The sequence below is a fragment of the Cebus imitator genome, unplaced genomic scaffold (genome assembly GCF_001604975.1).
Source record: "Cebus imitator isolate Cc_AM_T3 unplaced genomic scaffold, Cebus_imitator-1.0 Scaffold28, whole genome shotgun sequence".
Lineage (NCBI taxonomy): Eukaryota > Metazoa > Chordata > Mammalia > Primates > Cebidae > Cebus > Cebus imitator.
In genome coordinates, this window is record NW_016107343.1 from 6,406,742 (window position 1) to 6,431,962 (window position 25,221).

The 25,221-nt window shown below is 53.0% G+C and overlaps 1 protein-coding gene across 20 annotated transcripts in view; it reads left to right on the top strand.

Annotated features, from left to right (window-relative positions):
• PHLDB1 (pleckstrin homology like domain family B member 1) overlaps nucleotides 1-25,221 on the top strand; it is a 53,045-nt gene that overhangs the window by 24,503 nt on the left and 3,321 nt on the right. For 4 of the 20 annotated variants that reach the window (XM_037736700.1, XM_037736701.1, XM_037736707.1 and 1 more), the window contains 18 exons: nucleotides 2,183-2,455; nucleotides 2,879-3,019; nucleotides 3,124-3,261; nucleotides 5,883-6,011; nucleotides 6,355-6,510; nucleotides 9,839-9,949; nucleotides 10,112-10,201; nucleotides 10,799-10,942; nucleotides 12,513-12,683; nucleotides 13,130-13,270; nucleotides 14,673-14,813; nucleotides 14,958-15,060; nucleotides 15,516-15,560; nucleotides 16,222-16,516; nucleotides 16,601-16,691; nucleotides 18,660-18,806; nucleotides 20,761-20,877; nucleotides 21,129-21,231. In XM_037736700.1, the coding sequence (XP_037592628.1) occupies nucleotides 2,183-2,455; nucleotides 2,879-3,019; nucleotides 3,124-3,261; nucleotides 5,883-6,011; nucleotides 6,355-6,510; nucleotides 9,839-9,949; nucleotides 10,112-10,201; nucleotides 10,799-10,942; nucleotides 12,513-12,683; nucleotides 13,130-13,270; nucleotides 14,673-14,813; nucleotides 14,958-15,060; nucleotides 15,516-15,560; nucleotides 16,222-16,516; nucleotides 16,601-16,691; nucleotides 18,660-18,806; nucleotides 20,761-20,877; nucleotides 21,129-21,231 (2,536 nt within the window). The remainder of the gene's footprint in view (nucleotides 1-2,182; nucleotides 2,456-2,878; nucleotides 3,020-3,123; nucleotides 3,262-5,882; nucleotides 6,012-6,354; nucleotides 6,511-9,838; nucleotides 9,950-10,111; nucleotides 10,202-10,798; nucleotides 10,943-12,512; nucleotides 12,684-13,129; nucleotides 13,271-14,672; nucleotides 14,814-14,957; nucleotides 15,061-15,515; nucleotides 15,561-16,221; nucleotides 16,517-16,600; nucleotides 16,692-18,659; nucleotides 18,807-20,760; nucleotides 20,878-21,128; nucleotides 21,232-25,221) is intronic. The other 16 variants (XM_037736709.1, XM_037736712.1, XM_037736714.1 and 13 more) reach the window with 12 other exon arrangements.

Genomic DNA, 25,221 nt, shown 5'->3' on the forward strand with positions numbered 1-25,221 from the left:
TGGCCAGGCTGGTCTTGAACTCCTGACCTCAGGTGATCCACCCACCTTGGCCTCCCAAAGTGCTAGGATTACAGGCATGAGCCACCACGCCTGGCGAGACTTGTTCTTTAGAAAAGCCCCTTGTCCTCTTTTTGCTCCTCTTTGGCCTCTCTCTGGGCACTCTACAAGTGTCCAGAAGTGGGCAGGTGATTGGGAGCTTTTTGCCCTGGCCCAGGCAGTATCATCTGGGAGTGTGGGTGTCAGGGAAGAGGGACAGAGCAGGATAGACAACCATAGCCTGACCGTTAGCCAGCCTGTGTCATTAGGACTGTGTGTCCGTGTGCATGCATGTGGGTGTGTGCAGGGACCGGGTGTGGCTCTGGGCAGCTGTCCTGGGGATGGCATCTGAACTGGGTGGGGGCCGGGATTCCCCAGATAGCTCAGGGAGCTTATGGGGCTCTGGCTGGTGTGTACACGATCGAGCCCATGTACAGCAGAATGGATTCGGCTCTCTATCCCTTGTAAGCAGAACAGGGTTCCTTGGGAGGTGGGCAGGAACCCTGGGATTGGTTTGAGGAGGAGAACCAGAACTGACGAGAACCATAACTGAAGCGTCTGGAGATGCTTTTGGAAGAGGTTGAGGCAGTTTTGGATGAGGGTTTAGGATTGTGTGTTTGTGTTGGATGGGGACGAGATGAGGTGGGATCCTGTCTTTGCTGCATTTTCTCTTCACTGTTTTTGCATTGGTCTAGACGAGAATGCATGGCCATTCTAAGCTGGGGTATCATCCTGGAGAGGGGGCAGTGAGGCTGGCACAGGCAGAGTGGCAGGCACAGCCTCCCCCAACTCCTCCATCAGTCTCCCCATCCCCATTCCCACACATAAGCACATACCTTACCACCAGTCCTGACCTGCCCCACCTGCCACTTTAAGTCTTGAAGGCTGCCCGCCCTGCCCCTCCCACCTCAAACAGTCTGCTTATCTGGGTCCTGGAGCAGGGGTGGAGGCACTGGCCAAGCCTCCTGGGTGCTGAGGCTCTGTTCCTGTTTTTTTTTTTTTGCCATGGAACGGGGCAAGCAACAGAAGGGAAGCTGGGTAAGTGTATGAGAACACCTCTCCAGCCTTCTCTCCACTTCTGTGGTTTGGGTTCATGGCCAAAATCATAAGAGACACTTGAGGAAGTCGAGGGACCCTAGAGAGCCATGGGAGCCTCACAAGCCAGTCTTCAGGCATATAGGTAGGCCTGCAGAAGAGGGCAATGAAGATCAGGAATGTGATTGTATCATTCCTTCTTTACGTCCTAGGCCCCTGAGAGGTGACGGTGTCTGGGTGGGTGTGTATGTGGAGGGGGTGGATTAAATGGTAGGGCCCCAGGAGTACTCACTCAGGGGCTTGAGCATTTAAGGACTGGCAGTAACCCATTCTGCTGATAAACAGCCAAGGGCTGCCTGAGTGTAACTTGGAGCTGAGGTGGGGACAAAGAGGGCTGTGTCCTCCGTCCGCCTCTTCTCCATGTGGGTCTGTGGCTGGGTGTCAGGTCTCTGTGGGCTCGTGGGTCTGTTTTCCAGCCCTGTCTGTCTGCAGAGGTGCCCACCTGTCTGTATGCTACACTGTGTTTATCTGTGAGTGTGCATCAGTGTGCATTTGTGCATGTCAGGGCTGGTGTCTTTGTACCTGCCTGTTAATGCAGGGCCAGTGCCCATGTTGTATCCTTGTATGCCTGTGCATCAGTGCTGGTGTGTCAGTGTGTCCTTCTGTCTGTAAATCTGTGTGTGCCTGTGGCAGCATGAGCACCTGAGTTTATCTGTGTCTCATTGTGGTCTGTAGTCTGCTTAAAAGTATGTTTCCGTATGTGTTTGGTGTGTTCCTGTGTGTCCATGAGGAAGCCCTGTCCTGGGGTAGATTGAAAAAAGAAAGGAACAGGAAGACGGAAGGGGCTGGCCCAGAAGTGGGCAGGAAGAACCAGGCTGTTGTGCCACGTGGGCAGGTGGCACAACAGCCTGGTTCTTCCTGTCCACTTCTGGGGCACTCTGTTTCCCTCTGCCTCCACTGGGTCTTGGGGTCAGGCCTCTCCTGACTTGACACTGGTGCCCTAGCCCCCAGTAACCCTGCTCTCCCTCCTGACAGGACACTGAACCTGGCTCTGTCTCCACCAGGGCTCAGCCTCCTCCCCTTCATGTCCTGCTCTGTCCATCCTCCCCAGGAACGCCAGCGCCTGGAGACCATCCTGAACCTGTGTGCCGAATACACCCGGGTTGATGGGGGACCTGAGGCTGGGGAGCTTCCCAGCATTGGGGAGGCCACTGCAGCATTGGCACTGGCAGGCCGAAGGCCCTCACGAGGTCTTGCAGGAGCCTCTGGGCGGAGCAGCGAGGAGCCTGGGGTTGCCACCCAACGCCTGTGGGAGAGTATGGAGCGCTCAGATGAGGAAAATCTCAAGGAGGAGTGCAGCAGCACTGAGAGCACCCAGCAGGAGGTGAGATGGAGGGGTGGGCAGGACAGAGGCTGAAGTTGGACCTGCTTGGGGCAGAGGAGGCTGGGATAGTGAATGCCAAGGTCCAGAGAGGGGAAGGATCAAATTTGGGAAGAGACAGAGAGCAGAGGTGCAGAAATGAGACAAGGAAGAGAAGGGAGGTGTTGATGAGTTTTCCAAGCTATAAATATGCTTTATGACCTGCCTTTCCTTGGGGCCCCACCCAGGCCTGGCACTCAGTGGTAAATCTTTATTCTCTTCAGCAGAGCCATTATTGCTCTCCTTAAAGGGAGGGGTAGCCTCCTGTCTCAGTCCAGCTATTCCTCAGCAAGTGACTGGAGGAATAGGCGATCCATTCTCTTAGTCTGATCCTAAAAGGCTGTAGGCTTCTAGGCTTCCTCAGTTGATGGCTTCCCTCCCCTCCAGCACGAAGATGCACCTAGTACCAAGCTCCAGGGAGAGGTGCTAGCCCTGGAAGAGGAGCGGGCTCAGGTGCTGGGGCGCGTGGAGCAGCTTAAGGTCCGTGTGAAGGAGCTAGAGCAGCAGCTGCAGGAGTCAGCCCGAGAGGTGAGCGTGAAGGCCCTAGCTGGACTCTTCCCTAGGCCAACTGAAGGCCCCAGAGAGGGGCCACAGTTAGCTGCTTTGACGGGGACCCTGGTGTCTGCCCCCAGGCTGAAATGGAGCGGGCACTGCTGCAGGGAGAGAGGGAGGCAGAGCGTTCACTGCTGCAGAAGGAGCAGAAGGCAGTGGACCAGCTGCAAGAGAAGCTGGTGGCCTTGGAGACAGGCATCCAGAAGGAGAGGGACAAGGTAACCGACACCTGGCCCTGCTTAGTGCTGGGTACCAGTGGCCTGGGAGAAAAGGAGAAATGTCTTCTCTGGGGCCCTGTACCCCTCACCTCATCAACCATTCTGCAGTACAAGTGGTCTCTGTGGCCTTCCAGGGACAGGGTGACTTGTCCTCCTCTGTGGAAGTTCCCAGCTTAGAGGGTACTGCCAGCGGCTGGGCTGGTGTCTGGGGTCTCCTCTGTCTGGGTCTGTGTGCTACCTCTGGGTGCCTGCCATTCCTGGCCCTTTGTGGCCTTTCTAGGAAGTGCCAAAGCCCCTTCTTGGGCAGTGAGCACAGCCCAAGGGACTGACATTGGGGAGTGATTCAGACTTGGGTCCCGCAGTCTGGAGAACATTTCCCTCCAAGCATGCCATGAGTGCTTACGTTGTGATCTTTGGGAGGTGGCCCTCGGGCCTCTGCTTCCCCAAGCCTTCAGAATCTGCAGCCTCCCATCGCAGGTGATCCTAGCTCCTGCCCCTGCCCCTTTCAGATTTCGTGCCAGCCTGCAGGGGCCACTCCCAGATGCCCAACACCGTGCCAAAAGCTCTGAAGTGGAGAGGGGTCATCTATTTCTGGATTTGACAGTATTTTTCCAAGAATTTAATTTTCCTTCTGGATTTTTTGAGTTTCTTCCTCCTGCCCTCAATTTTGAGGAGCTTAAAAATTCTTTGACCCTTTTTTTTTTTTTTTGGAGCTTTGGCTCTGGCCCCCAAAACCACACTCCCAAATTCTGTGCCAAATTAACTCCATGCTTGCCAACTAGGCCTACACTAACGCTCCCTCTAATCACTGTCCTGGGCTCTGCATGCCCCTAACTGCCAGTGCCACCCAGGCAGGGCTGAGCCATGCCTACTTTTGCACTAACTCAATGGGTACCTCCGTGCCCTGGGCCTCTCCCCTCTAATGCTGCCTCCTTCTTTTCTTGGTGTGGGACCCCAGAGTTTTGATCAGAAAGAATTTGGCAAGAATTAGCTCAACTTTACTCAAGGGGGCATTGGCAGAGGAGTATAAGGGTGGGGGAAATGCTTGGCTGTGGAGCTGCTCAGCCTGAAGAGTTCTTTCCATTGGAAATGCTTGGGCTGCTGTCTTAGGCTGCTGTCTAAGGACAGCATGAGATAACCCAAGGAAGCTTCCTGGCAGCTTCCCACACAGCAGAGCAGGCTGTTTGCCACCTATTCCCCTACCTGCCCTCTGGAGCCAAGGAGTAAGGAGGCCCAGTTGTGGACAAGGTCTTGTAGAGCTTGAACAGGACCTCTCTGCCAACATAGTGGCCACTCCTCCTAGCTTTCCACTGGGCTTCCCAAATTCAGATACCCATCAGAGGTTGGTAATGGGTAGCCCCTACTCTTCCCTCCACCCCTGAGCCACCTATAACACAGGGTATTTTAAAGGCTGAGTCCAAGGTTGGGGAAGTGCCTAGACCCCAGGAACTGGCCTGATCAGTCCTCCTCTCTGGGGATGGGTAGATGAGTGGGGTAGAGGGGTGGGAGTGGCTGGGTTCAGCACAGGGCCTTACTCCCAGGGATAAAGCTCAACATTCCAGAAGAAACCTGCCTGACCTCATTTCCCACTGACCTGGAGTTTCTTGGAGGCCTGGACTTCGCTTTCTCTCTGGGGAAGAGAGAAGTTATTTGAGGTTGTGGTAGTGAAGGTGGTGCTGATGGTGGTAGTGATGGCAGTGGTGTGGACGGTTCACTCAGCTTCCCTCCTCTGCCCCAGCCCATGGCTCCACTCTGGCTTTGGAATCAGTAATCACAGTTTCTCCTCTGCCTGTCCTTTGAGGGGTGACTCACCAAACCCTCCCCTCATCCCCCTTTCCGCCCTCAGGGGTGTCATCTCACCCCAGACAGAATCGTCCACCCCCTCTGTATCCACTCCTGGGACTCTTGTTTCCATGGCAACGGCCCGAACTAATTGCAACCCTCATCCCTGAAGTTCAGCTTGCAGGGCCAACACCCCACCCCCACCCTGGGCAGGAGGGGAGGGAGGCCAAGGGGGTTGGGCTGGGGTCCCCTCTGCCGCACTGCTTTAACATCCTCAGCTCCTGATTCACCATCAACCCTGGATTTAACCCTCACCATCACTACCCTTTTTCCCTGGGTTAAATTTTGGTCTCTGGGCTGTGGTAGAAGGGGAGGGACGAGAGCTGGAGGCTCTGATTCTGTGATGCAGAACCAGCTTTGACTGGTTTGGAGAAAACGGAGCGCCTTTTATCAGGACCTACCCAACAATTTCAGTTCTAGGGACTCAGGAGACCAAAATCTGTGCCCTGCCCCCACACCTCTGCCTGTGTTACCCCATCCCCTGCACCTCCGAGTTCTGTTACCCTTCAGCTCCTGGCCTCGGGCCCTGTCCCTCTTCACCTCTTTCCCTCCTCACTTTCCTTTTCTACTCTTTTCTTTCTCCTCTCCTGGTTATTCTCCTCTTTGATTCCAGGCTTTTTTTTTATCTCCTTTCTCAATCCCCGCTGCCGACCCCCTTTCTGTCCCGCCCTGGCCGCCCTCCCGCGCTCCCCTCCCGCCGCTGCCGGGCCGGAGTTGAGGAGTGTGTGTTCTGTTTCTCCCCTGTGCCCCGCCCTCTCCCTCGCCCTCCCGCCGACCAGGAGAGGGCGGAGCTGGCCGCGGGACGGAGGCACCTGGAGGCCCGCCAGGCGCTCTACGCCGAGCTCCAGACGCAGCTCGATAACTGCCCCGAGTCAGTGCGGGAACAGTTACAGGAGCAGCTGAGAAGGGTCAGTTCCACCGCCCCCCCTCCCCTGGCCCCTGCGGGCCACGCCCCAGAAGGAAGAGAGGAGAGCGGTGGGACGGGACCGCCTGGCCTCTGGAGTACCTGCTGGACACCAGGGTCGGTGCTGCGGCTTGGAGGGAACCGGGAAGGTCGGGGGGATCAGCGCTTCAGGCCGTGACGCCCGCGAAAGGGCAAGGCCAAGTACAGCGGGAGTTGGGTGGAGGCAGGTTTCTTACCCAATTTCCCCGGGTCCAGCCCCATACAACGCATGCCCCTGTGGCCTGGCCTTCCAGGCCCAGAGTGGCATTGCAAGCACCACCCAACCCCCTTTGTCACTGTCGTTGAAGGAGGCAGAGGCCCTGGAGACTGAGACAAAGCTCTTTGAGGACCTGGAGTTCCAGCAGTTGGAGCGGGAGAGCCGCGTGGAGGAGGAGCGCGAGCTGGCGGGCCAGGGGCTGCTCCGGAGCAAGGCTGAGCTGCTCCGCAGCATCGCCAAGAGGAAGGTGTGCCGCACCCCGTTCCCTGCTGCGCGCTGTTGGAGCCCAGTGACCTGGGTTTGAATCGCAATGACCTCACAAGAGTTAACTTCGCCTTTTGTACCTGGGTTTCCTTGTATGTAAAATGAGAATTAGAACAGGCTGTTGTGAGAATTAAACAAGATGTAAAGACAGGATAGGATGTGATCGTTGTAAGCACTCGGTGAAGGATAGCTATTATTATTAAGCTATGACTCCCCTCAGTCTTCCAGTGGAAAATGGATTCTGCTCCCATTCAGAGCTTGGGACTGGCCTGGCAGGAAGGTGGAAGATGAAGGAGGAGGCTGGCCCCGGCGCTTCCAGAGCTCTTGTCTGGTGGAAGTGCTGGGACACACAGAAAAATTTGAGATCTGGAAATTAGAGCCAGTTAGGGGCCCGAGAAAGGGCGTTCATTTGGTTTCCAGCCATGGCTCAGCCCCGCCTTGGTTGAGCTATAAAACAAGGGATTGGGCATTGTGGCCTGGCCGGCTGTGACATGCTAAAGACTGTGATGGTCTGCTCCTGATCTCGGCCAGACCACAGGATGGCGGGGCAGGTGCCTGTGTGTGAGGGTGGGGAGTAAAGCTGGGAGGAGGTATGTGTTAGTAAGGGCCTGGAAAAGGTGAGGGAGGGGACCGGAGAGGATGGCTCAAGCAGCTTCCATTCTTATGGCTGAAGCTTGTGGCTGTGCACACGCAGGCATGCATGCACATTTTTCCTGGCTAGAGTGAATGCAGGGGAAGTGAGGGTGGTGAGATTGGGGAGGGGTGTCTAAAATTGGCTTAGGGGATTTACCTGGGTTTGGTGGTAAGTGGGGAGCTGCTGGACCTTCCTTGAGTCCAGGTCCCATGCTTCCCTCCCTGAGTTGCTCTGCCTTACAAATGCACTTTCTGGATATAAGGCTGACTGGTGAAAGGCAGGAAGAAAATTGACATACCTAAGCACATGGGTGTGTGTCAGGCACCCTGCTGGGAGCCTTCCTTAGATTACTTCATGCTGTCCTTAGGATGGTATCACAAGGCAAGTGCTGTTATCCCCATTTTATAGACAAGGAAACTAGGAGTAGGAGAAGCTACATATTTTGCTCAAAGCCTCCCATTATATAAGCTTCAGAGTCAGAATTGGAACCCAGGCCTGCTGGCCCAAATTACATGCTCCTTCCACTGTACTACCCTGAGGCTAGGGGCAGGCACTTCTCTAGCCTCCCCCTCTTTCTTTCTGGAGGGAATGCCGTAGGAAGTTGTAGATCAGCAAATCTCATCCCTTTGGGGCTCTGGTGAGTATAAGCTCCAGGGAGTTTGGGAGGACTTGGCAATAGTGGATTCCTCTTCCCAAACCCATCCTGACTCCTGGGAAACTGGAGCTCAGCCCCTGGTACCTGGGGTGTCACATTCTTCCCCATGCTCCTCTTTGGGAATCTTGTCCAGCTTTCATCCCCAGACCCTAGTGTCCCACCCTAGGCTCTGTCTACCCTGGTCCCCTGTGCTCCCCTGCCCTTTCCACTATTACTCATAGTGGCTCAGAGTACTGCCCTGGGACTCCAATAGATGATTCTAATCCTTGCTCTACCACTTAGCTGTTTAAGAGATCTTAGCTCCTAAATATGTTGGCGTTCTCACCTGTAAAGTGGGTATAAAGGCAGCTGCCTCATAGGGGAATGTATTAAATGACATAACAAATGCAGAACATTTAGCAAAGTAACTGGCTCCTAATGGGTTCTTAGTAAATGGCAGCTCTTGCTGTGAAGATTACTGCCTAGCCTACTTTGTTGTTGTTGCTGTCGATTTTGAGACAGAGTCTCACTCATGTCACCCAGGTTAGAGTGCAATGGCTTGATCTTGGCTCACTGCAACCTCCACCTCCTGGATTCAAGTGATTTTCTTTCCTCAGCCTCTCGAATAGCTGGGATTACAGGTGCCCCCTATCACGCCTGGCTAATTTTTGTACTTTTGGTAGAGACGGGGTTTCACCATGTTGGCCAGGCTGGTCTCAAACTCTTAACCTCAAGTGATCCAGCCTCCTTGGCCTTCCAAATGCTAGGATAACAGGCATGGGCCACCGCACCTGGCCAGCCTACTTTGGTCTTCTCTTGGACTGACCCCAGGTTTAGGACATCTCCCTTCTTTAACTTTTCCTCTCCCATGACTTGCTCCTAAGGGTGGTAGTTTAAAGCCACCTTCTTCAGGAAGCCCTCCTGGGATTAACCCAGCCCATTTTTCCCATCCCTCATCCTTTCCCCGTACTTATTATCTTTTTATTGCCTTTTGGCACATGATTGTTGAGCCAGTACTGGGCTAAAAGCCCTATTGGGGTATAAACACAGAAAAGATACAGGTTCTGCTATGGATCTTACATGTGGGGCAGTGTGGTGGTGGTGATAACAGATATATTCACAGATAACAATAATAAAGGCAGATGGTGACACAGGGTAATGTGAACATAGAGGAAGGAACAAAGAAATTGAGTGGCATCAAGGAAGACTTTGGAGAGAAGGTAGCATTTGGTCTGGTCTTAGATGATAAGTAATCTTCTCTACCTATAGAGAAGGTTGGGACAGCTCTTCTGGCCTAAGGAAGCAATATAAGAAAGGCATGAGAGTTTACAGCCACACAGCTGAGTGTACAATGTGGCTGAGCTAAGAGGACATGGAGGCAGTAGGAGGGAGGGGAGCTGCAAAACGTGGAACCACTTTGGAAGCCCTGAGTGTCTGGTAAGGAGTTTGTGCTTTATCCTGTGGGTAATGAAAGATTGTGAGGTGAGGCGTGATCTGACCTTACTTGTGAATTTTTAAAAAATTATTCAAGTAATATTTTTTAGAAAGTAATTTTTCTTTTTAGAAAAATTAGAAAATTCAGATAAGCAAACACACTTCAAAGTCATCTTGGGAAGATACCTGTGACAGTGTGGGGTGGATCAGGAAGTTGGCAGTGGAAGTAGAGGCTGGTGAGAGGGTCCAGGCCAGGGAAGCAGAGGGCCTGGATTTGGGTGGTGGCAAGTGGGGTTGGGACGGGGGAATGGGGCAGATGGAGTGTCTCCGGACTTTCGGACCCATTAGCCCTGGGGTGAGGGAAGGGAGATTTGAGGATCTGGGTGGTGTGCCTAATACAGGGTCATTGGTCAAGGGAGGGAGGGAGGTGCGAGAGAAGAAGCCCACATGGCAGCCTGAGTTTTCTTAGGGTAAGTTGAAGCCAAGCAGAAGAGCCGGTTGATCCTCTTCACTTGAGCCTTGAATCTCTGGGCAAGGGAGCCAGCCAGTTCTCACATTGGGCTCAGCCGTGTCTCCCCAGGGCCTGACCAACCACCCCATCTCCTCTAGGAGCGCCTGGCAGTCCTCGACAGTCAGGCCGGGCAGATCCGGGCTCAGGCTGTGCAAGAGTCGGAACGCCTGGCCCGGGACAAGAATGCTTCCTTACAGCTGCTTCAAAAGGTAGTGCCCCTCGACTTGGGCTGGGGGATTTGGAGTAGGGTAAGCGGGAGGGGAGTGCGGAAGGGCTGGCGTGCAAATGTGCTGGGGTGGAGCACGGGGCCCCCCTCACACAGTCTCCTGGCTCCCACTCCTCTTTGACACTCTGCCACTCTGGGCTTCCAGGAGAAGGAGAAACTGACTGTGCTGGAAAGGAGATACCACTCACTCACAGGGGGCAGGCCTTTCCCGAAGACCACATCGACCCTCAAAGAGGTATCATGATGGGGTTAGCCCCAGCTTCAGGCCCAAGGGGTGTCCCAGCAGGCTCTGAGTAACATATGCAACTTTCACCCCAATGGCTGAGGTTGTATGGGGGCATCTTCCTGAATGGGAGAGATTTGAGGAGGAATGGCCCAGGCTCTGGGGTTTGACCTTCCATGGCTACCAGCTGCCTCATTTAGTTGCCTTTTGGGCTCCCAGGAGCCCACTGCTTTCACTGTTTTTGGTGCCTGAATATATGTGGGGACTCAGGGGCCTGCGTTGGGTGGGCAGACAGCTCAGAGGTTTGGTAGCGGCCCGGCTGGATGGACTCACCTTGAAGGGGAGCATAGGGATCTAGGGGTGCTGACGCCGGGGCTCCTGGGCTTCAGTCCTGAGTTAGGCCTTTGTCTCAGAAGAGGACATTGGGGCCCCATAAGTGGTTCTTCCCCAGGTCTGTATGTCTGGTGAGTGAGTTCCAAATAGAACATATCTGGTTTACCAACTTCTTTCCCTCCCTCCCTGCCTCACTACACAAACAATTTAGGCCTGGGGTGGGGAGCTGGGTTGAGTGTGCGGGACGCAGCCCCTCACCATGTGCCCTCTCTGTAGGCTGAGCTGCTCATCTCCGAGTCCTCAGAGATGGGGCTGGGGACTAAGGCTCTGGGCCTTTTCCCAGGGTCTTTTCAGGCTGGGGCCTCCTCTGTCTTTTTAACCCCACCTGCTTCCACTCTTCTCTGCCCCAAAGCACAAGAGGTAATCACAGCTAACTGTGTGCTCTGCTTTGCCCACTGCCTGCGTGGCTGCCCGCTGAGCCCCTGCCTACAGCTCCTTCCAGGGTCTAGCTGAAGGGCATGTGGTGGTAATTTCGTGGCTGGCCAGCATTTGGGAGAGTGTGTGTGAGCGTGCCGTGCCGCCATTCCATAGAGTGCCTGGGCAGCCCATTGAATTGCATAAGAATTTGCCTATATTCTGCATGCCAATCATCAGTTCTCACAACATGCTGGACCCTCTGGCTCATTTTCCTTTTCCATGACCCCAGAGGACAGCCTGGTTCTAGAGCGAGGCCTGGATGGGTCCCTTGGGTAGGGCAGGCTTATGATCCTGTGCTTTGATTTAGCATGCATTGTGGAGGTCTACCATGTTCCTAGCACCCAGATAAACTCAGTTTCTAAGGACAGGTGATGAATACGACAGTCCCTGTTCTCCCAACCCACAGTGGAATGTGTTGGCATCTTTCCAAGGTCTCACCTTGGGCAGTGGGCCTATTTTTCTGCCAGGCTTTTAGCTGTTCCTTGCTAAGGCCCTGGAGATGTCTCTACCTTCCCTCACCTGTTTCTAGCTCCTGCCTGGGCTGATGGGGTGTGAGGGGGCCCTGGGGAATGGTGTTACTGGTGTTCACTGCTGCATGTGTGTACCCCACTGGGGATGCCCAGGTTGTTGGGGACAAGTCAGGTGTCTGGGAGCTGGGTTCTAATCCTCAGTGAACCTTAGAAGGCCTTCTGTGGACTTCTTTGCCCACCCCCAGCCCAGGGTGAATTAAGACATGGGCCTTCAGGGTCTGCCTGGGGCAGGACTGGATGTCAACGTGGCTCCAAAAGTGGAGGGCAGGAGGAGCGTTCAGACAGTTGGTTCTGCTGCCCTTTTCTGGTCTCTGTCACTCCCTGCAGCCATCTATGGGCATAATAGGCATCCTACCCCTGCCTTGGATTTTGTATTGACATGGAGTGACAGCCCTATGGCCTGGCATGGAGTTTAGGGTGTTGGGCACCTTGTTGAACCCGCTTAACTCCTTCTTTGCCCACCCCTACCCCTTTCACTGGGTACCCCAGGAATATGTGACCCTGGCAGAAGTTTTCCAGCTGTGTTCCCGCTTGGACCCCTATGCTTCTGCCACCTCCCCCAGCGTGCTCGCCCAGCCCCTGCCTGACAGTGAGGTACCAGCCATCAAAGGTGCCCACCAATGCCCAAAGACCTCTTTATGGATGACCTAGATTCCCCTTGGGCCTGGGTGGGGCTGGAGGGACAGACAGCAGGGTCTGTCTTGGACAGTGAGGGAGAAGGGCAGCCTGCACAAGGGGAGGTTGGGAGTGGTTTTTTTTCTTCCCTGGGGCCTTGGGAGCTTTCTTTAGCTCCTATGGTCTGGGGAGGGGCAGGCCTTCTGCTCTAGTATGAGGGCATTGAGTTGAGAGGACTCTGGCTCTTCTAGGCTGCAGGCTCTCTACTTCCTGCCCTTTCCCTCCCTTCTCCTGTGGGTAGGGCTATTTCATGTGTTCTATTCCCATTAACCTCTTATATTCCCTCCTGCGTCTGGCCTTGCCCCAAGTACGTGATGCTTGAGCAGCAAAAGTTGATGCGGGGCACCTCGCCCATGCCCCCAGCCCCTGTGCCAGGTCTTCCTCCCTGGGCCTCCGCCTCCCGGGACCTGGTTCCCACCACCTGCCTTCCTCCCATGCTGCCCTCCTCCTCCTTCGCTTCCATCACGCCTTCACCCAAGGTTGGTGGTCTGTGAGTTCTTGCTACCCCCACCCATGACTGGTGTGCTCCGTGTGTGTTTTGCCCCTGCTGACCTGGCCTCTTGGCTCTGGGCAAGCCCAAAGGGAGTGCCCAGTGCCTGCAAGCTCTGTCTGGTGGCTGGTTTCATTGTAGCACATGTCTATGGTCTGGAAGTTGTACCCTGACTGTTCCTCTTTGCCCTTAGTACATTCAGGGCAACTGTTGTCTCACTGTTTTTCTCTTTTTCTTGATGTTCTCCTTTCTCCCTTCCTTCCTTCCCTTCCTTCACCTTCCTGTCCATTTCCCTGATATGGCCTTCCTTTAACCTTCCCCTTCCTTCTTCCTCTTCTTTCTTCTTTCTCCCTTCTCCTGCCTTTTCTTTCCCTGGCCTTTCCTCTCCATCCTTCCTCTCCTGTCCCTTTTCCCCCTTCCCATTCCCACCTCCAGATGGAGAAGCTGCTGCTCCCTGCTGTAGACTTAGAGCAGTGGTACCAGGAGCTGATGGCCGGGCTGGGGACTGGCCCTGCTGCAGCCTCCCCTCACTCTTCTCCCCCGCCTCTGCCTGCCAAAGCTTCCCATCAGCTGCAGGTAACCCCTCCTTCACAGCCTGTCCAACCCCAGCCTTTGTACCTGTTCACTCTGTTACCTCCTGCCAATCCATCAGCCACACAGTACCACCTTGAGCAGAGGCGTCAGCCCAGCAAGGGCAATGAGGGCGCCTCTGGTCCCTGAGAGGGTCACCCCATGGGCAGCCATCCTGGCATGTGGGCAACCAGAGGGCCAGCCTCCTGAGTCTAAAGCTATCTGATGAGTGTCTAGTGGAAGTGGGTTCTGGAGCTGTGATCAGGTTGGGATCTGTTTGGTGCCCTGTACTAAACCAGGCTGTGGGTCTGGCCTGTGCTTGGCAGCCCTCCGCCCAGAGCTTCTCACCCAATCTGGGGACCTGACATGTTCTTGGGCCTGTTGCAACTGGAACTAGTGTGTCCTGGGAGAACTGCCGGTATTTTGTTCTCCTGGTCTCTCCAGGGGTGACACTTGGAAGCAGAAAAGAAGGGGCAAAGACTCTGAAGTGAAGCCCAAGCCTCCTGAGGGTTGCCATGGAGGATGTGGGCCTATCTGAACCTGCAGCAAGCAACTGACCATGGGGTGGGAAAGGGGGCTGGGATAGTCTTCCCCTCAGGTTTCCCTCACTGACCTGCTACAGTGCCTAAGATTTACCATTTAAGATCATACCTTGAATGAAGGCACTGCATCTGTAAGACTGTGACCTCAGCTAAAATGTCATGTTTCCTTGGGGAGGAGTTTGATCGTATAATGCTTGTACTGTGTACCCCGCTGGTTAGAGGCTTTAACATGTTTTGATTCTCTTAATCATCACCACAGGCCTTTGAGGTAAATGAACTCTGATTTTATAGATGAAACACTGGGGCCTGGAGAAGATAGGTAATCTCTCCAAGGCCACACGGCTAGGAAGCAGCAGAGCTGATGCCAAGTCAGGGTTTGTGACTCTAAAGGCCATGTTCACTGCATGCTGGTGCTTCAGGGGAGTTTGGCGATTATTTAGTCTAGTCTTACCCGCTTCTTTTGCAGATAAGGAAGTCAAGGCCCAGAGTAGGGAGGTGTGTGTGCCCAAGGTCCCACAGCCTGTTAGTAGCTGAGCTAGGACCAGAGGGAACTCAGTTTCTGGTTGGTCTGCACCTGCCTGACTGACGTTAAATCCTTGCATAGGTCTGTTTACAGCTCTTTTCTTAGACCCAGGGTTGGGCTAGGGATTGGCCGAGGGAAGAGCAGCCTGGAAAGGAGAATTGGCAGCTGCCGATAGCATCTGGCCATTGGGCTGGCTCAGGAGGCTCAACCTTGTTGTCAGAGCCAGAAGGCCTCAGAGGCCTGGTGCCAGGGCGGTACTTCAGATCACAGCCAGACGAGGTGACACGGGGGAGGTGGCCAATGGGGGAGCCAGAAGTCACTGGGCACTATCTTTTCTCTCCAGGTCTATCGCTCCAAGATGGATGGCGAGGCCACCAGCCCCCTTCCCCGGACGCGGAGCGGCCCCCTCCCCTCCTCCTCTGGCTCGTCGTCCTCCTCCTCCCAGCTCAGTGTGGCTACCTTGGGGCGTAGCCCCTCCCCAAAGGTCTGAGGACAGTGGGTGGGGCTGCACATGTGGCAGGGGATGGAGACTGCCATGCTGGGGAGAGGCCAAGACCACCCATAAAAGCCTTGGGGATGGGGCTGAGGGTCTTCTGAGCCCAGGTCCAAATGCTCCATTCTTCTGCAGAGTGCTCTACTCACCCAAAATGGCACGGGCAGTCTTCCACGAAACCTGGCAGCCACACTCCAGGACATCGAGACCAAGCGCCAGCTAGCTCTGCAGCAGAAGGGTGAGTGACTGTACCGCCAGCCCACCTGCTCTCCTGAGGGGACCCTCCTCCATGCTCACACCTTTCACAGGATGTTTTTCCTTTCACGGGGATCTAGGCAAGAACAGAAAGGATTTAGATCGTGTACCTAAAGAAGAGCTTCTGGGATATTTATCAAAAGCCTTCAGGGCAGGAGACTAAGGGTCTGGGGGGCTGTGACGTCTTTCCTAGAGAACCTAGCCAATAAGGGAGGTGCCTGTGGACCTGAGTTGGGTTAGACATTGCCCTCTCTGGATGCAGGGGATGAATTTGATGACTTCTAGAAATGGTTGCCTGAGATACTGGCTCTGGGGAACCAAGAGTCCTTGTTGCTTGTGTGCAATTTGGTTGTTTTGAAAGCCCATGTCTGTGCCTCTCTCTCCTCTTACCCACTCTGTGTCTCTACCGTACCCTCTGCCCGGGGTCCCCCACGCCAGTCGAGTCGCTTCCTGCCGAGCCCCTTCCAACCGACGACCCAGCAGGTAGAACGTTGGTCATGGAGGGCATTGCTTTGGCCAGGCAGCCCCTGCCCTGGCATCAGCATGATGTGTCCTGCCCAGGCCCCCCTGCCTGCAGGCAGGTCCCAGGCTGAGCTGGGTTGGGGTATCCGCTGGCCTCGCCCCTCTAGCTGGCCTCTCTTCTGCCTCAGCTATGCTCTCCCATGTCTCCCCTGCCTTCTTTCCTGCTTTTGTTGCTTTTGCTTCTGCATTGCAGGGGGGTCTGCACTGGTACTGTGGGTGCTCATGGGGTTTCTGCCATCTCTTCCTTCTCCTTTCTTCAGCAGGCAGGGTGGGTGCATGTTTCCTGCCGAGACCTACTTAGGCCTTGGTTGTGAGCTGGAGCCAGCTGGCTGTCATGCTGCCTGGGCACTACTTGGGTAGGTTTGGTGTCCTGTGTGGACTCAGGATGCGAAAGAGCACTGAAGCCAGACTGTGTGGCTGTGGCCGGTTGTGCAGGCAGCTGAAGCATTGGCAGAGCAACCAGGCCTGGAGCTGCAGGGGCCTTAGGGAAGCTGCGGGGAGAGGGGGCTGCTCTGTGTTAACCTCTCCCTGCTCACCCCTCCCTCTGTCTGTGGTGCTGCCAGTGGCCTTCTCCTTAGCTGCGTGGGGAGCCCACTGTGACTCGCACCTATCTCTCCTGCAGGACAACAAGTGATTGAGGAGCAACGGCGGCGACTGGCCGAACTGAAGCAGAAAGCGGCAGCTGAGGCACAGTGCCAGTGGGATGCCCTGCACGGGGCAACGCCCTTCCCAGCGGGCCCCTCAGGCTTCCCCCCTCTCATGCACCACTCTATCCTACACCACCTGCCTGCTGGGAGGGAGCGTGGGGAGGAGAGTGAGCACGCCTATGATACGCTGAGTCTGGAGAGCTCTGACAGCATGGAGACCAGCATCTCCACTGGGGGCAACTCGGCCTGCTCCCCTGACAACATGTCCAGGTACCTCTTACGCCTGGGCCCGCCATCTCCCTCAGCCACCTCCTCAGCTCCTTGATGTCCCTCCTCTTCCCCTTCTGTCTGCAGTGCGAGTGGTCTGGACATGGGGAAGATCGAGGAGATGGAGAAGATGCTGAAAGAGGCTCACGCAGAGAAGAGCCGACTCATGGAGTCGAGGGTGAGTCTGACCTGGATCGAGAAGGCAGAAGGTGATGGGCACAGAGCAGCCTGCTGCCTGTCCGGGGCCTGTGCTCCACCCCAAGCCCTTCCACCCACATGAGCTTTGCAACATTCCCTTGGTGTAGAAAATGTTTTAAAAGGTTGTTTTCCTCAAATGGGCATAGGGAGGCTTGGTGAGATTACAACTTCATGACTCTTAGGAACAGAGAAGGCAGCATGGTAATCATTGCACGTTTGCTTCTTAGACTTTTTGGCAACTATGGGGATTTTGATTCCTGTCTACCTGCATGGCAGGCCATTCCTCTTGGGGCTGATTAGGAAAAGCAGGAACTGTGGCTGAAGTATAGACCAAAAGAGGAGACAGATGTCCAAGGCAGAGTAGAGGTGTTGGCTGGGGAGCTCTGGGAGCAGAGAGGGCTGACAGCTCCTTCATGTGGCGTAGAGCTGGGATTCAGCAAAGAGGGACCTGTGGTTTATCCTGGGCATAGGCAGGCTAAATAAATGTGTGCCTAGGAAGGAGGATAAATAAAGGATCTGCAGAAGCTGTTCTGTGTCCACCATTCGAGGTACTCTGCATATTTGAGATGAGAGTGGGACGCAGGGAGTAGGGTCAGCAGCTTGAGGGATTTAATAAAAAACAGATACTGACAGTTTGAATGGAGGACCAACCAGAAAAGAATGCCTCCTAACTTATTTATGTCTAAGTATGGCAAATGTCTAAGCAGCTCCCAGCAAATGTGAGGAAAGGAGATTCTGCTGAATTTTGAGCTGGGAAGAAATGGTAAATGGGAGTTAATGGTATAAGAGGTCTTTATCAGTAATTAAGACATATAAAGCATCACTGACATGCTCTGTATTTAATTATTTGTTTTAATGACTTCTAAAATCCTTTTATAGTGGCTTTTATAAGTTCAATTCTGACCTTAGTCTCTAGTCACTTTTTTCCCATAAAGTGTGAAGTTCAACAGCAAATGTTTCTAATTTGGAGTTTCAAAGGCATTCAGTTAGTGATTGGGAAAGGACCGTTGAATATATTAGTTGTCAAAAAAACTTGTTTAGATAACACATGTTCTGAGAATTCAGATACAATTGTAAGAACCCCATTTATTTTTTGAGTGCTTTCCTACTGGAATCGGTGATGGACATTTATATATATGATCTAATTTCATTTGCACCATAATTCCAGGAATGGGCATTCTTAACTTCATTTCACACATGAGACAACTGAGGCTTAAAAAGTTTAAATGGCCGGGTGCAATGGCTCATGCCTGTAATCCCAGCTACTTGGGAGGCTGAGGCAGGAGAATTGCTTGAACCCGGGAGGCGGAGGTCACAGTGAGCCGAGATCACGCCATTGCACTCCAACCTGGGCAACAGAGTGAGACTTGATCTCAAAAAAAAAAAAAAGTTTAGGCCGGGTGCGGTGGCTCAAGCCTGTAATCCCAGCACTTTGGGAGGCCGAGGTGGGTGGATCACGAGGTCAAGAGATCGAGACCATCCTGGTCAACATGGTGAAACCCCGTCTCTACTAAAAATACAAAAAATTAGCTGGGCATGGTGGTGCGTGCCTGTAATCCCAGCTACTGAGGAGGCTGAGGCAGGAGAATTGCCTGAACCCAGGAGGCGGAGGTTGCGGTGAGCCGAGATCGCGCCATTGCACTCCAGCCTGGGTGACAGAATGAGACTTTGTCTCAAAAGGAAAAAAAAAAAAAAAAGTTTAAATAATTTTATCAGGGTTACAGAGCCCATAATGGTAGCAGGGCCAGGGTTTGAAGCCAGGACAGTCATGACTTAAAGCATTAATTTTTAACCAGCCAGGGCTCTTGGAGTGGGTGGGCTTTGAAAATGTTGCCTCCTCATGCCAGACTACCCTGAGGGGGATGCCTGTAGCCCTGCCCAGGTGTGATGAGGGCCAGTTGAGGGAGGAGGGTGGCCGTAGGTGCTGATCCCTTGGCTTTGGGGGCAGGAGCGGGAGATGGAGCTGCGGCGGCAGGCCCTGGAGGAGGAGCGGCGGAGGCGTGAGCAGGTAGAACGGAGGCTGCAGAGTGAGAGCGCCCGGAGGCAGCAGCTGGTGGAGAAGGAGGTCAAGATGCGGGAGAAACAATTTTCCCAGGTGAATGGCCCGTTGGGGGCAATGGTGGTTGGCTTGATGGTGAGGGCTGTAGAGAAGTAGGGAGATCCCAGGATTCCTGTGTTGGGCTGTAAAACCTGTTCTACTCCAGAAAAGATTGCTGTTGGCTTAACACAAGCAGAATTCTACTTGGGACTCACTGAGCCAAAACACAGACCCACTAGAACTTGTTCAAGTGTGTGTGTGTGTGTGTGTGTGTGTGTGTGCGCGCGCGCGCGCGCGCATACCAGGGTAGTGGGTTGTAAGAATGTGGCAGGCCACCTTGCAGACATCCAGGGTCAGAGAAGAGGCTCTGGACAGACATCCTAGAGACGGGAGCTGATAGCCAAGAATCAGAGTAGCTCCACTTGGCCTCTATCCAGGGCCTCAGATCCACCTCATGAACCTGCAATGCACCTTCCCTTCTGCTTCCCCTGCTGCCCCTCCTGCATGTGGAACTTCAAGGTGTGCTGGCCGACCCCTGATAGGACCTTTCAGCTCCAGTCCCCACCATCAGTGGATGACCTCACTCTGACTTTTGATTTATATCTCCAAGACAGAATTGTACTAGTTTCTCTTTGGGATGCAAATCCCTCCTTACCCCAAAGCCAGCTCTACCCTTTCTCCTTAAGCAGGAGATTTGAGCAGAACAATTGAAAGCAGAAGGAGAAAGTGGGTTGGGCTGAGAAATCTGTCCATGTCTCTGGTACCAAATCCTAACTCCTACAACCCCCCATGAGAATCTGTAGGACTTAGATAGGCTGTCCCTTCTGATTAGGTCTCTGTAGGCTTCCCAGGTTGGGAGTCCCCTGGAATCTCTCCCAGCAGTGATCACAGCTCCTACAGTGTAACAAAATACATTTTAAGGGATAGGTCAACTGGATTGGGTTTGGGAAATAATGAGAAGGGGCTTGGCACAATGGCTTACACCTATAATGCCAGCACTTTGGGAGGCTGAGGTACACAGATCACTTGAGGCCAGGAGTTCTGAGACCAGCCTGCCCGAAACATGGCGAATCCCCATCTCTACAAAAAATACAAAAATAGCTGGGTATGGTATTGCACACCTGTAATCTGAGCTACTCTGATGTCTGAGGCACGAGAATCGCTTGAGTCCAGAAGGTAGAGGTTGCAGTGAGCTGAGATCTTGCCACTGCACTCTAGCCTGGATGACGGAGTGAAATTCTGTCTCAGGGAAAAAAAAAGTGCTCTGTGAATTTTACCTCTGTGGTTGGAGTGTTTGCAAAATGCCTGTCTTCCCTTTCCTACTTCAGTCAGTGACTACTCTGGGGTCTTTCTTCTAGACCCTGTCCTGGGGTTCAGGCATTGCTGCGGTGGCCACCCGTGTCTGGTGTGGGAGATGGGTGGAATCAGCTATCTGTGGGGTCATATTTTTTTTTTCTTTAAATAATGTGTGATGTTGCCTTGTCATTTTAATGTTCTTCTGAGAAAGGAAGAGTAGAAAATAATTGAGAATTCTAGTCATTATCAGAGGTAGAGTAGACCTTAGTAATTATCTATTTCAGAGCCCATGTTTTACATGGAAGGAAACTGAAGCTCAGAGAAGGGATGTGACCCAAACAAGGTCCCCGTTGAAGTCGGAGACTAGATTTCTTATTGGGCTTTTCTTCCCAGGGCATGTTCATATCTGGCTTCTTGCTTTTTTCTGTTTGGCTCAGGAGGGAAAGAAGGGGCAGGGCAAGACAGAGATGCCATGTCTTGGTCATAGGTGGGAAAACTGAGGCATAGGGCTTCGCAATTTGCCTAGCCCTAGGTAGAGTCAATGTAGGTATGGTATGTCTCCACTTGTGCCATAAGCCTTATGGAGCCAAAGTGACCGCCGTGAGTTAGGGAGGGGTGATGTCAGGCTGTTGGTCATTTAGAACTGAAGCCTAGGGGCCTGGACAGAATAATGAGGAAGAGAGAAGACTCTCCTGACCTTCCCTTTTGCTTCCAGGCACGACCCCTGACCCGCTACCTGCCAATCCGGAAGGAGGACTTTGACCTGAAGACCCATATTGAGTCATCAGGCCATGGTGTTGATACCTGTCTGCACGTGGTGCTCAGCAGCAAGGTACAAGGCGTGTGTGGCCCTGGGGTGCTGGGGAGGGGGAGGACCCCATGGTAAGAGGTACCTCCTGGGTCATTGGAATAGTGGCCTCAGTTTCTACCCTTACCTAACCAGATCTCTGTCCCAGGACCTGGTGTGCTGGCCTGAAGGGATGTTGGGGACAGTCCCCCATGAATACAGGCATAGGCGACGGCATACACTTAAGGCTTAAGGGCTACACGTTTGGGTCCTTCCTTACTCCTGCTTCCCACCAGGTCTGCCGGGGCTACTTGGTCAAGATGGGCGGCAAGATTAAATCATGGAAGAAGCGCTGGTTTGTCTTCGACCGGCTCAAGCGCACCCTTTCCTATTATGTGGGTGAGTTCCCACAAGGCCACCCTGGGAGCCAGCCAGGACCCCTGGGCTCTGTTACCTAGGACAGCTGGTCTTCTGGAAGGAGGCCAAGCTTCCAAGTCGGGGACCAGAGGCTTGGGCTGAGCCTTGTCCTCCTTCCCTGAAAATGTACGGGATGTACTTGGCTCACTTCCATTTATGTGTTCATTCATTCATTCATTCAGCAATATTGCTAAGCATCTAATAAGTTCCAGGCACTGTTCTAGGCTTTGGTGATAAGCGAGATGGCCACAGCTCTCTCATGGAGCTTATAGTCGGGGAAGCAGACAAGAGTTAACAGTGTACAATGGGCATGCTGATTGGAGACACCCAGGCACTGCAGGAGCATGAGGTTTTATGGTCGGAGTTGGGCTGGGAACTACTCCTTGCACAAATTCCCTCAGAGACTCCAAGACAAGCAGTTGAATAGTGCCAAGGAGTGCTCAGGATAGCTCAGCAAGAGGCCGACTAGCCCCTCTTGCTCCCTCAGCTCTCTCCATTCCAGCTTCTAGCTTAGCTTCCCATCCCTGGAACTCCCTTTGGACTTTTCCACTTGGAGCATGGGATGCTGTGTCACCCTAGTCAGGAGAAGGTGAGGTATGCTGCAGTAACAAGAAGTCTTACAATCCCAGTGACTGGACAGGTATGGTGGCTCACACCTGAGATCCAGCACTTTGGGAGACCAAGGCGGGCAGATCACTTGAGGCTAGGAAATTGAGACCAGCCTGGGCAACATGTTGAAACCCTGTCTCTACTAAAAATACAAAAATTAGCTGGGTGTGGTGGCATGCGCCTGTAGTCCCAGCTACTTGGGAGGCTGAGCACAAGAATTGCTTGAACCCAAGAGAGAGGGAGGTTGCAGTGAGCCAAGATTATGCCACTGCACTCCAGCCTGGGCAACAGAATGAGACTCTGTCTCAAAAAAATGAATTAAAAAAGAAATTCCCAGTGGCTTACAAGTACTAGGTTTCCTTATGTCCAATACATGTCCATTGCTCATTGTGAGTTGGTGGGGGCTCCACTCTGCATCAGTGTTGTCTTTGCTTCAGCTGCCTTTTGGGAACATTGCTGGCCACAGTGGCAGAGGGAAAGAGAGGCTTAAGTGAGCCCTGCCTTGGTATTAGATGTCCCAGCTGGGAGGTGACACACATCATTTCTGTCCACAAGTCATTGGTGGGGCTCTTTGCCAGTCATACAGCCTCGTCCAGTCACAGAGCTGGGAAGAGCAATCCTGCTAGGAGCTCAGAAGAGGGGAAAGGGCTGCAGAGTGTGGTGCCAGAGATGCTCAGGTCTGGAGTGCCCACTTCCCCCTAACCTGGTCCCTGATCACCTGCTGGCCCCACTAAGAAGCTTTTCCTGACCACCCTGGGTCCTGGGTGTGAGGAAGCAAGAGAGACAGAAACACAGGTGTCCCATGTTTCTCTCTGGGCTGGGAAGGTAGAGGGACTAGGGACTTTGAAGTGGAACAGGCCTGGGGAAAAGAGTTCTATTTTAGGCATGTTGAGATTGGGTGTCTCTGGGACATCTAGGTTTAGGAGGATGGTCAGGATTAGAGGTGGAGTAATGGCTGAAGTAACAGTTGGAGTAACAATAATACCAGATCACCTTTATCAAGCGCTTGCATGAGCCAGGTGCTATGCTAAGCACTCTGCATGCATCATCTCATTAATCTTTGAAATAATCCTGGGCCGGGCACGGTGGCTCACACCTGTAATCCTAGCACTTTGGGAGGCCGAGGTGGGTGGATCACCTGAGGTCAGGAGTTAAAGACCAGCCTGGCCATCATGGTGAAACCCCATCTTAAAAAAAAAAAAAAAAAAGAAAGAATCCTGTAAGGGAAACACTATTTTTATGCCATTTTACACATGAGGAAAATGATTGCTTGGAGAGGTTAAATAATTGCCCAAGGTCTCTCAGCTCCTAAGAAATAGGGATAAGACTGAACTGGGCAGTCAGACTTCAGAGCAGAGAAGAGGGGAGGGAGAGGGCCAAACCCTGGGGCAGGCCTACCCGTGCGGGGAAGGAGAAAGAGAAGAAACCAGCAGAGGGAGAAGGGGCAGGAGACAGGAAGCCAGCACTAACCATATGCCAGGTGCTAGGCTGGTGCTTGGCATATGTGGCCTTAGTTAGTGTCTGTGAAACAAAAGGAGACCAAGTTCAGATGGCAGGAATAGAAATGGGAGCAGAAACAGGGAAGGAAGCCAGCCAAAGGAGCAGACATTCACAAGCAGGAGGTGTCACCAGCAATGATGGATGCTGCAGAAAGGCCAAGAAAGACGTGGCCCAAAGGCTGTTAGACTCAGAGCTGGGAGCTTGTCAAGAGAAGGCTTTCTGCTGTGCATGGGGCCAGGAGCCAGATTGCACAAGATTGAGGATAGGTGGGTGGTAAGGAAGCGGAGGCAGGAGCGTGTTACTATTTCCTGTGAAGGAAGGGATGGGACAGAACAGGGGCTGCGGGGCTGAGCAGGCCCAGAGCCAGGCAGGGCTGGTCCTTTCCCAAGGACGAAATGTCAGAAATGGGTCTGTGGCTGGATAAGGGCCCAGGGTGCCTTGCCTATTCTGCCTGGACCCTCCTCCTGCCAACTCGATAGAAACCCCCCTCATTGCACGGAGTCCAGATTACATATTATCTCTAGGAAGCCTTTCCTGACCCCACTTTACTAGGAGTGATTCCCACCCTCCTCTGAACCCCTGCATTATCCAGGGTCCGTTTTTCCATGTGACATCAATCCGGGAGTGTAAGGACATAATAACAGTGCCACGTTGTGTGCCACACACTGTGAATACCTTAAATGTGTTCTCTCATTTAACACTCATGGCAACCTGTGATGTGTAGGTGGTGTCATGCAGTCCCTAGCCACTCCTTTACTAGCTATTTACACAGCTGTGTGTCTGCACTTTCTTCCCTATGAGACCGTAGTTTCCTAAGAGAAGGGTCTCTGACTTCTCTCTGAATCCCAGTGTCAAGGGCTCATTTGTTCAGCATTGAGTACCTACTGTGTGCCAGGTACATAGTTGTTGGTGTTGGGGGAGGTAGACCTATGAATGGAAAAAGGAGGATTCAGATTCAGCATAAGTTCTCTGCAGAGGACCATCCGTGCTGTGGGAACACAGGAGAGCACGACTGTGCACTGTCATGGTGACATTTGCAGTGGGTCTTGAAGATCATTTAGGAGTTTGCCAAGGAAATGGGCTGGAGGAGGCAGTTCCAGCATACAGATTGTATTATTAAGGGAACAGTGAGAAGCTCAGATAGGACTTGGGGCTCATGCTGGGGAAGGTTGCCATACAAGGCTGGAGGGGCATGTTGGCACCAGTCCGTAAGTTGCCTTTACCAAGCCACGGAGGTGGGGGAGAGGAGGAGATCTCAGGGAGGAGCTTTACTTCCAGTGGGCACCACTGAGTTTAGTGACTGGTGTGACCTCTCCTGTAGGACTCAGTCTCACTGTTAAGGTTGTCAGTTGTAGCACCTGAGCGGTGCCACAAACAAGGTGGCCCAGGCCCTGTGCTCTCCCTTGACAGGGATCCTGCCCCTCACTGAATGGTCACCTTGGCTCAGGTAGTCTGCCCCTTTCCTGCCACCTCTCACCTCCAGAGGCTGTATACTGTATGTATATGCTAAATGCTCTGTACACATCGAAGGAGTGTGCTTCCTTTTAAAAAAAAATAGGTAAAAATATCCATATGGTTCAAAAATAAAAAATATGTTAAAAAATTGAGAATTATTTCCCCAACCACTACAGGTAACTACTTATATTAATCTCTTGTGTATCCTTCTAGAGTTTCTGTAGGCGAATATAAGCATATACAAACCCTTTTTCTTGCACAAAAGGTGGCATACAGTACATTCCTTATTTACCACATAATGTGTCTTAGAGATCATTCTATATCAAATTTATCTATATCTAGACGTTATATCTGGGTATATATTACAGGTCTATTTCTGAGTCTGTATCTGGATCAGACATTTCTTTT